The sequence below is a fragment of the Micropterus dolomieu genome, linkage group LG17 (genome assembly GCF_021292245.1).
Source record: "Micropterus dolomieu isolate WLL.071019.BEF.003 ecotype Adirondacks linkage group LG17, ASM2129224v1, whole genome shotgun sequence".
In the NCBI taxonomy this organism is placed as follows: Eukaryota; Metazoa; Chordata; class Actinopteri; order Centrarchiformes; family Centrarchidae; genus Micropterus; species Micropterus dolomieu.
Genome location: NC_060166.1, coordinates 22,970,673 through 22,980,748, shown reverse-complemented (window position 1 = coordinate 22,980,748; position 10,076 = coordinate 22,970,673). Strand labels below are relative to the sequence as shown.

Genomic DNA, 10,076 nt, shown 5'->3' with positions numbered 1-10,076 from the left:
TCCCCCCCCCCCCCCCTTTCTTTTTTTGGGTTGGCCCTGGTTGTGTAACAAACACTTTTTGTCCTCCCTGTATTGTAGAGCTAGAAAGCAACTGATGAATTAAGCCGAAGTATAGGTAATCAGTATTGTTCAATCAAAATATGTAGCATTGTGGGCCAAGACCGCGTCTAATATGGGAAATAAACGTCTCTCATAGCAGACATTTTGACTTGTCACAGCAGGAAAAGCACAGGTGCAACTAACTGTATTAACGATGGCTCTGTTTCATTTAGGTGTGCCAATAAACCAGCATGTACAATAGCAGGGCCTTGGCACCTGCAGACCTGAGTGGAATGCTGCCATTGTTAATGTTATTAATTACACCTGTGTTTGAAAAGATAAAATCTCCACCACGACAGAGCTCTATTTTCAGTATAATCGTTTGTTCCTGTGATGGAATTCAGCAGCTACATGCTAACTGACTTCATGCATTGTCTGTCAGTCACAGATCTATTAGCTTTGGGCAGCATTTCAACTAGTTCAAATAAGTTGCAAGTAGCGCTGGGTGTTGTTTGACATTTTTTGATGTGAGTACAGTAGAGTTTCTCTACTTCTTTCATTTTCATTTGTTTATCAGAGACAACACACATTAATTAACATCAACATGATATAACTATGTCAGTTTTGTTATACATTAACCAATACCAAAAACATACTTTTTTATAACTTACTTTGAGAAATAAAATAAATACTATTCTACAAAACACTGTTTTCCTTTCAACAAAAGAAGCCAAAGTTCACCAAATGTTCAATGTTGTCTAAACACAAGCAGTGGCACAAGAATTTTTATATTAAAAAAAGTCTACAATTGTGAAAATTATAATTTTAATTGGGAACAGTCCTGTCAACTAATGACTAAACTACGTCTATGCCAGATTTCCATACATAACAATTGTCAATTCTGCTTGGGACTCATTTCAGTTGGTACCAAAAAAAGATATTGCTGTTTGATACCTAGCCCTACTTGCAAGTCCAGATTCAAGATCCAGATCAACGTGACACCCCGTGCTTTTGTATGGAATGAGTAAAGTTCAACAGGATGTTAATACTGTGTTACAGTAGACCCTGTGGCTGTACATGTACCATTTATATTACATGGCTGCAGCTGCTTAACAGTAAAAGCCTTTATTCACTGCCAATGATCACTATACCATGTCAATAGAGTAGAGATAATACATTAAGTATCAGGCCTTTGCTGTCTAGAATTCCCTGCCTGGGGAGCTCAGTGTCCACTGTGTGTATCTGCTTAAAATTTCACTTTTATATTTTGTACACCATACACAGTATATGTATATAATATTTCTGACTCCAGACACTTTATTGGGTCCCATAGTGCCCCTCTCTAAAGGTGACCCATAACATAATCGGTCAGTGTTAAACCAATTAAAACATATAAAATAACAATTAGTTGGTGACTTTGACATGTACTGGGAGGACATCATGATTAATTTGAAGACCATCTCAACACACAACATTTTGTGACTTCCTGGAACATGGTTGATATTCACATGAAGTATTGCGTTGGCATTACTATGAAAGCACTGATAATCAGAGAGTGATTTTGTAATTTTAACATCCAGTGATCATTTTGACTGCCTGTAATCTTTGTGTATGTACACATACTCTTGGCAGTCTAGAATTAGAGGGAAAGTGGAAAGCTGAACACCTAAGAGAGTCAGAGAATGGTGACATGTAAACAGGGAAAAGAAGTGAAGAAAATGATTGCAGACTGGGGTTAACACAGAAGAGGTCACACAACGCATGACAAACTACAGTGGGGTCCACAGTTTGATTGTCTGTGTCCCTTCATTAGCTAGGGCTTCCCTTTGGGCCACACGGCTGATCCCAGCTTATGAAACTGGAAAGGAAATCACTAATTGACCTGAGCTGATTGGATGGATGGGCCGTTGGAAATTATAATAGACATCAAAATAACACAGCAGAAATCTGGAACACTGCCACGTGGTTGTGTAATGATAATGAACACTCATTTACTTTTCCTAAACAAAGTAACAGGACCCAAAGACTTATGTAATGCAACTGAATCACCAAAATTGTTGCTAGTGGTTGCTATTTTGTGCCAGACAGCGGACATCACGGTAACTAGGTGAAACAAGTTTCCCTTTGGCTAGATAATGTACCAACAAAGTACAACAGCAAGAAAAAAAACATTTTAGAAAACAAACTTAGACTAAAAATAAATGTGAACTTCCCTTGCACACGTGGCAATGCATACAGCTACTATAAAAAAGGTGCCAAGGTGGCATGAGGGACATGACATTTATGGGATTTACTTTTTTAAAAATGCCTTTAGCCCACATCATACTTATGATAGTGCCTGTGCAATAACACAACTGCAAAGACCACGACACAGCAAGATTATTTGCTTCTTGACCTTGACAAATTTATGCTGCATGAAAGCATGAAATCATATCACAATTACAAATGCATTTTAAAAATTAACCATGATAGACACATTTGCAGTTTGCCAGGGAAGCCATAGTGTACAGTACATTTTTGGACAGGCAAAAGAGACAAAGACGATTGGCAATAGACCTTGTTACTAATATCATTCATATCATAGCGATGGAACTGTTGTATTCAAGTGTCCCAGTAAGCCATGACAATGTGACAGTGAACCAGCATGCAGGACCTGAAACTGAAGCAGCTAAATGGAGTTAAGCTATCATTAATTCTATTTACACTTGTGCTTTACACTGTAACATGTTAAAATGTCAACCATGAAAACAACTTTTGGGAACAAGAACAAGACCAGAGTTCACTATTAACTGTGTAATCTCTTAACCATAAACTCTGAATTGTGCGTCCAGTGTGTCCAGAGGATGCCATGCATAAACCAGGACAATACTGAGGACACATCTGATGTGCGCAGAGCATGGTGCAAAATTAACTTTTTTTCCACAGGACATATGGCTAGTGAATGTTCAAAGTGTACCAGCCACTTGATAGATTACCATTGTTTTTTTGGCTGGTGAGTGAAGTAAATCTACCAGCCAATCGCATATTTTACCAGCATTTGGCTGATGGCTGGTGCTAATTTTGCACCCTGGCGCAGAGGCAAAAAAAGTGTTGACTTACTTTATTCAGCATCTCTCTGTAGATGTTGTTTTTACTTATGGAATCACACAAATTATCAAATTACTGACTTACTCTGCTGAAAACGGACCTTGTCCTTAGATATCTATTCTCAACACGAGTCACGTTTCATTAAAATATTATACATATATGCTTTGCACTGGTTCATCTGCATGAAACTTCCATCTTGCTGCAGGTCAGCTTATCACGCACACTGGGTGGAGAAATACCAAAGGAAATTGTTTGTTCTGCAGTGCTGCTTGTGGTAGTTGTTGTCCAGCCACAAAAATAAAGCCCTTAAGCACATTAGATACTATTACATCTTTAAAAACGTATAATAGGCAACTGCAGATCACTTTCTCTTTATAGCTAATCTCATTGGGCAAATACATATTGACATCGTGTCCCCATGTACAAATAAATACTTTTTAAAATGTACCATAAAATCAGGGGGGCACTGGCAAGAATTAATAATGTTTTTTAACAAGCAATGAAGCCATTCTGGGCTGAACTAGATGTTTTACAAGTAAGCTGACTGTCATTAAAAAGTGTGGACGTGACGTAGAGTACAGCCTAAATAGAGCCTAACATTGCAGTACAGGTTAAATGTACTAATGTATTAATGTCCTGGTACAATAAGAAAACATTACATTTTAAATAACCTTTAACTACTAACATTACTAACTTAGTTTGAATCATTACAGAAGCACCTTCACACAGTGCAGAACACGCACAGATGCACATAACACCGAGTGTCAGTCAGTCATTAACTATTCTCTGACTCATATCTTAAAACTATCTAGCGGTGGCAGGTTCTGCTAGGCAGCAGTTGTTTGCTAATGCATTAGAAAATGACCTGGATTGGTCTTGCGCCTCAACACCCGCGAATGATAAAGAACCCGGGGAGAAGATCAACAAGGAGCAGCGGTGAATTCTTCACAAAAACAGATTTGTTCACAGATTAGCCAGAAGCATGGCTAATTCTCAGCCCCCTCAAAAGATATTACACAGGGCCCCCTCTGCAATGCATGTCAAGTGTTACAGTGTCGCCGGCTCTATTAGGGGCCTTCTTTGACCAGGGTCCAGTTTCACAAAGATACACTTCGACTATGCCTAAGATCTTACTAATAGCCATACTAAAGATAGACGTCTAAATGTATCTGTTGCACAAACCTGTCTAGTTCTTGATTATCTTAAACTGGACTACTTTTCCATGAATTTGGGGTAAATAAATCCTATTTTGTAAATCCTATGTTTGACAGAGCAACCGTGTCAAAACACTCAGCTCCTTTCACATACATTTTACTTTTATTTACTTTCTTCAAAAAATGAAAACTTAAAAAAAAAAAACTTGATTTGGAAAGATAATTGCGAGTAGAGAGAGTAAATAGTGTTAAGCCCACAGTCGACAGGAGCATCAAAAGATGTGTTATAGTGGGAACATTTAAGAAACCTCCCTGTGTGTGGCATACTATCTACATTACAGGGAGTTTTCGAGATATACAGCATTGCAGTGACATTCTTCACTTCATCACTGCTACAATGACAGAGACAGACTGCAAGGAGTTATGACGGGATGGGTCAAAGGAAAAGAAATAAATCTCCTGAAAATCTCTTTGACTGACAGCTTGTTGAAATGCAAAAATACCGGTTACAAAAGAATAAAAACACAAACCAGATGACACAGCATTGCAACGTGGGAGATAACAGCTTAGAAAGATTTTTTCCATTAGATAGACAAAAGTCCAGAGGAAGATAGAAAATATGTATAGTATAAGTCAGTGAAAGTAGAGAGAGGAAAGCAGCACCACTAAAAAAAGATTTTTGCTCACATCTTGGATGTTAGGCAGTCAAAAGATGTCGAACTACTTTAGGTAACACTTACAGAAGTTTGAAACTCACCTGGTACAGCTTGATGATGTGGGGGTGGTCCAGCATCTTCATGATCTGAACTTCTCTGTAGATCTTCTCCAAGTTAACAGCATCCAGTTGGGTCTTGTCGATGATCTTAATGGCCACCTGCAGAATGATCGAGCATCAAAACAACTATAATCAGACTGTTTCTTAATAACAAACAATCATTGTTACGGCTCATCAGACTTGATAGGTAATACGAAACATCTCCCTGCACTCACACTAGTACAGACAGAAATTGAATATTCTCCATGAAGGAGACAGTGTGTTCTTTTCAGCTGTGAGAACAGAAAACTGTTTTCGAGACACAAGATAAATACTTAAACACAACTTGTGCTGAAACCTTCATAAACAGTCTTGAAGTTTCAGTCATGATGAAATATCCCATGAAGGTACACACACACACACACCTTTGATTAATGATGTCCGGTAGGAAACAAGGCAATATTACCATCTCTCCTCCAGACTGTCTAATAAACAACATTTCATCAGTGTGATCTGAAGTGTTCCAAGCGTCTGTGAGCCAAGCTGGAGGAGTAAACAACAGGAGACCCCAGTTCCCCTCTCAGCCATCGCCCCACTCTCAAAAAACTCTTGCTGAACATTCAGACTGAAAACAGGACAGCATTAAAAGGAAATGTAAGGGGCTGCTCTGGTGTTGATACACTAGAGCACCATAAATTAATAAATTCATTCAGAAACTACAGCAATAAAAAAAGAGAGCAATCACTAGTTGTGGCCGTAGGTGAGATAATAAAACAAACAGAATCTAAGTTTAAGTAATAGATCCATGAGTTTCAAGGTTTATCGGATGCCATAAAACTGCATGGCACTTGAATGTCTGTGACACAGGATTTCACTCTGGAAACTTATCACAGTGAAGATCATTCTGTCCTCCATCTTGAGGATCATCAGGTAACCTGCGAAATGACCCTGTTCACGTTACAAAGTATTCTACAGGGAATGCGCAATTGCATGTATTTGACAGGCAATCGCAGTGCATCGCCAGCTGACGTCCCACTGTGTTGCGCCACAGGTCAAATGTTTTCTGCTAGATGACCCTGCATTTTCAGTGCTGGCAATCCTGCTGTGTCACTGCAGTGGTATCATTGAAATAAATACGAGGGCTTTCATGCGGTACTCATGTCAGTCTGAACATAGCCTCCTTTGATCCTCTTTAGCATATTTGTAGTTAGCACTCACAGATGTGTAGTAGTGTGTGTTTTGATGCGTTTAACACTCTCCATTATTATCTCCCTACTGGCGGTACAGTCAAGTATGCAATTTGCCGTTAAATCCTATGAAGAAATCCAAATCTTTTAATGGCACTCCAGCTAGAAGTCGATACCTCGTTAGGGCATACAATTTAAAATCACTGGCGGAGTACAGAGGGATTACAGGGTACTCAGCATGAAAAGATCTGAGCTAACTGATTCCACTGTCAACAGTACTAACACACACAATATAAGACTTCTTGTGATCTCTGAAGGTCATTATAGGACAATGACTTCAAGGGGAATTTAGCTTATACAAGTAATGAGAGCAGAAAGGCAGGACAATGCTATGATCAGAGATGGATAAATGTATGACCTGCTGACAGACGGGACCACATGGGCATGGACCAGCACTATTGTGAACCTCTAAGCCCATGTAATATGCACATAATGGGAAGAATGGGTTAGTGTTACGCAGGAGCCATGAGTAGAAGAAATAGGTTATGCACACACAGGTACACCTATTTAGGAACAGGCACGCAAACGCACCAGATCTGCTGTTTCATGTGTCATTAAACTCTGGTTTTCTTTACATACACGCTCCAGGCTAACATCTCGTTTGCCCTGGCAAATACTCAAGCCAGATGGCTTCGCATAAAGTTGATAGCCTGCCTCTCCAGCTGACCTTGGCCACTCTAACGAACACCCTGGCTCCAGCCATGGGCCTGGGCCGAGCCAAACAGCTGCAGTAGCTCTCTGTGTACCGACCTGCGCTGAGTGACCTCTACCAAATCCGTGGCCTTAAAAACCACCAGCAACCTGCATGTTTTCATTCAATCCAAATATCCCGCCAGCTGAGGGAGATGTGCAGCCACTCCGTGAAATCACCGGGTGTAGTGTCTGAATTTAAAACATGCATGAACATAGCTGGGTCCCTTCACACGTTTTAAAAACCTGATTAAAACCATAAGAGTCTAAAGAGCAGTTTTCTTGCCTTGTTATTCGGTCACCCTATCAAGGGCCTCATCTGGATGATGTAAATCTTTGTTTTTCTGTACCGTGCGATTGCAAACGTTCAACAACAAGCCGTTGGTGACTCTGAAGATCAAAGAGTGCAACTGTGTTTTCACAAGTCCTCACAGCAATTTTTCTATCTCTCCCCCTCCGTCTCACACAACACAGCCTCTTCACACACATACATACTGGAAACACTCTCTAAATTAAACCCCTGTGTCTCATTTCATTACAACAGAAAGCCATGGCACTCAGTGGCACTGGTCAAGAAAGGCATCTCTGTAGAGAGCTGACATAAAACTATTGGTAAACTCAGACAAATCCAAGCGCTGTTCCTCCCGCGCTCATGTAGATCGCTTGAGAGTGTGCAGAGGAAGTGGAGAGCCCAGAGCAGTGTCAGTGGATTGCCATCTACATGCATGTGTGCAGAACACTTTCCAATTACCGAGCTCTGGCTGCCATATCCCACTCCTCACAAAGCTCACTGCAGAATAAACCACTCATCATTATTTGGATTACATAATGGGGCAACCAACCCATGCTGCATGCCCCAGATACAGCAACAAGGATGTTTACACCAGCTAGACTCTTGAGTCCATACACTGTGGCACTGTCTGGGTCATTACCAAAAGGAGCACAGGTGTATGCTGCTGGTCTGGAAGTAGGAAAGAAAGCATGCATGTTTACAGTTTGTGTTTCCCAGCACTGGTGGTCAGACCTCTTACTGGCAGTGATGTGGGCTGAGGGGGTGAGGGGGGTGAACGTGCAGTCTTGTCGTTGCTCCTGTACCTGCAGGATTCAAACATACCAGCTGTTGCTCGCACTGGAGCAGCCAAGTGGCCCCGGCAGTTACGTGATCCAAGTTTCTCTTAGTGCATGATGTGGACAGCATTTCGGTATCTGCTATGAATATCTATGGTGTCAACTAGTGCATAAAAGTTATGTAACTCAGCCGAACAGTAGCCTAAGTTAGCTTTCAGGCTAACTAGTTCTCCGACACACTCACCTCGGTCTTGGTTATGCGATGTCGAGCCAGCTTCACGACAGCGAAATTACCCTTTCCTAAAGTGCGCTCGATGTCATAGAAGCCCACTCGGACCGGACCTCGGATCAGCGGTTTTTGGACACTGTCAGCCATGACCATGCTGTTTTGACTGGGACTGTTAGTGGAAGAGTCGGGGGTAGCCAGACGAGCAGGGGACACACGGAGGGAGGGGGGGGGGGGGCTCACAAGGACTTGCTAGGCAGCTACAGATAAAGACGAAAGAAAAACAAACAGCCCGCCGCCGCTGCTGCTGCTGCTGCCGCCACCGCTCGGAGCGTGTCCATTAAAAATAGACAAAGTTGATTTTCTGAGTCGCCGCTGCCAGCTTGAACGCCAATGTGGCGACGCTCTTCCGTCAGCGCGGCGGTACGAAGCAGGCCATTTGCTGATCCCCGGGGCTTGTCACACCACGTTCTCCAATACAATAGAGCTATAATATTTCAGCTTGAGGTGCCTCTATCAGCTACAGAGCGCACGAGTTGACTTGCAAAGAGGCATCATGTTCTCTGGTTGACGTGTATTGACGTCAAAGCCATAGGGGTATTTGTTCAGGGGGCGGGGCCACGGAGCCGCTCCACACTTCAGTGCCAATTGGTTGCCAAGACAACCAGACCCACCTCTTACGTCAACCGGTAAAATTGCTATTCTGAAATCTGTTTGCTCGCCTGCACTTCCCTGATTGCACGCATTGGTAACTTTGAAGTTTTGCCCTGCAGGTGTTCAATGAGCTTTTGTCGGCTGCGAGTGAAAAAACGCCAAGGGAAAAGGGTTAAATTCATTCTGCATCAGCCTGAAACTGACCCCATTTTAACTGCTTAAAGTAATGTGCTCTGCAAGAATGAGTGGACTTTTTAAAAAAACATAACAATATGCAATTATTTAATATATATATTTATATATATATGCTATATATAAAAAAGAAAACAATTATATTTCACAGCATGTGTACTTTCAGTTATTTAATCCAGAAAATATTGCAATGGGCAGTACAAATCCCCTATGTTACAATATCTAACATTATATAATGTAACATGCAAGGGCCTCATGTGAAACTGGACATTTATCAGCCACAAAGACGCTTTGGTCAGCTACATAACAGCACCATCTGTTGGCAAAAACAGGTAATTAAAGCAAGGCCAAACGTTTCTTTTTGAAATTTTGTTCAGTACAGTAGTATTTGTGCTTTAGTAACAGGCGTTTTACATTCACACACATTTAATGTCACACACTCCCCTACACATGCATTTGAATATATACCCAAGGAGTGCATCTTCATCAGCCCAAACTTTATTTGACACCCAAAACTCACTTCATGTTTGCGATACATACGGCACACGTTCACACCCAGCAGTTGTTCTCTTCAGCTCATGCAGTGACAGTCAAACACATAACAACGGATTACTAAGCGGGCAGGCAAAGCAGCGCTTCGAAGGCCTCTCCGCTGTCACGCATAGACTTCCTGAATGTAAGAGTTCCAGATGTGCTTTCGGCATTTCCTGTCAAACATTCTCCAAGAACACACTCAGCCTCTCCTTACTGGGCTTGCTACATCTTTCCGAGAAGCCAAGACCCAACAGCCCACTCAGTACACACTCAGAAATAACACAGGCATTTGTGTTCAGTAATGTATATCCATGATTATTTTACAAATTTAAAAGGCAGGCATTTGTTTATACAAGCAACACTGATGAATGAGTCCATGGCAAATTCCAAACTGGTCCTAAAAAGTCTATGTTGTCAGATCAGTGGGAGGG

The 10,076-nt window shown here is 41.4% G+C and overlaps 1 protein-coding gene across 4 annotated transcripts in view; it reads right to left on the bottom strand.

The window, feature by feature from the left end:
• sik2b (salt-inducible kinase 2b) overlaps positions 1-8,880 on the bottom strand; it is a 47,030-nt gene extending 38,150 nt beyond the window's left edge. For 3 of the 4 annotated variants that reach the window (XM_046073525.1, XM_046073526.1, XM_046073527.1), the window contains exons 1-2: positions 8,284-8,880; positions 5,038-5,154 (exon numbers count right to left, since the gene is read on the bottom strand). In XM_046073525.1, coding sequence (XP_045929481.1) covers positions 5,038-5,154; positions 8,284-8,421 — 255 coding nt within the window. In that variant the 5' untranslated portion in view covers positions 8,422-8,880. Of the gene's footprint in view, positions 1-5,037; positions 5,155-8,283 lie in introns of those variants that run through there. The other variant, XM_046073528.1, reaches the window with a different exon arrangement.
• Positions 8,881-10,076: the final 1,196 nt, after the last annotated feature.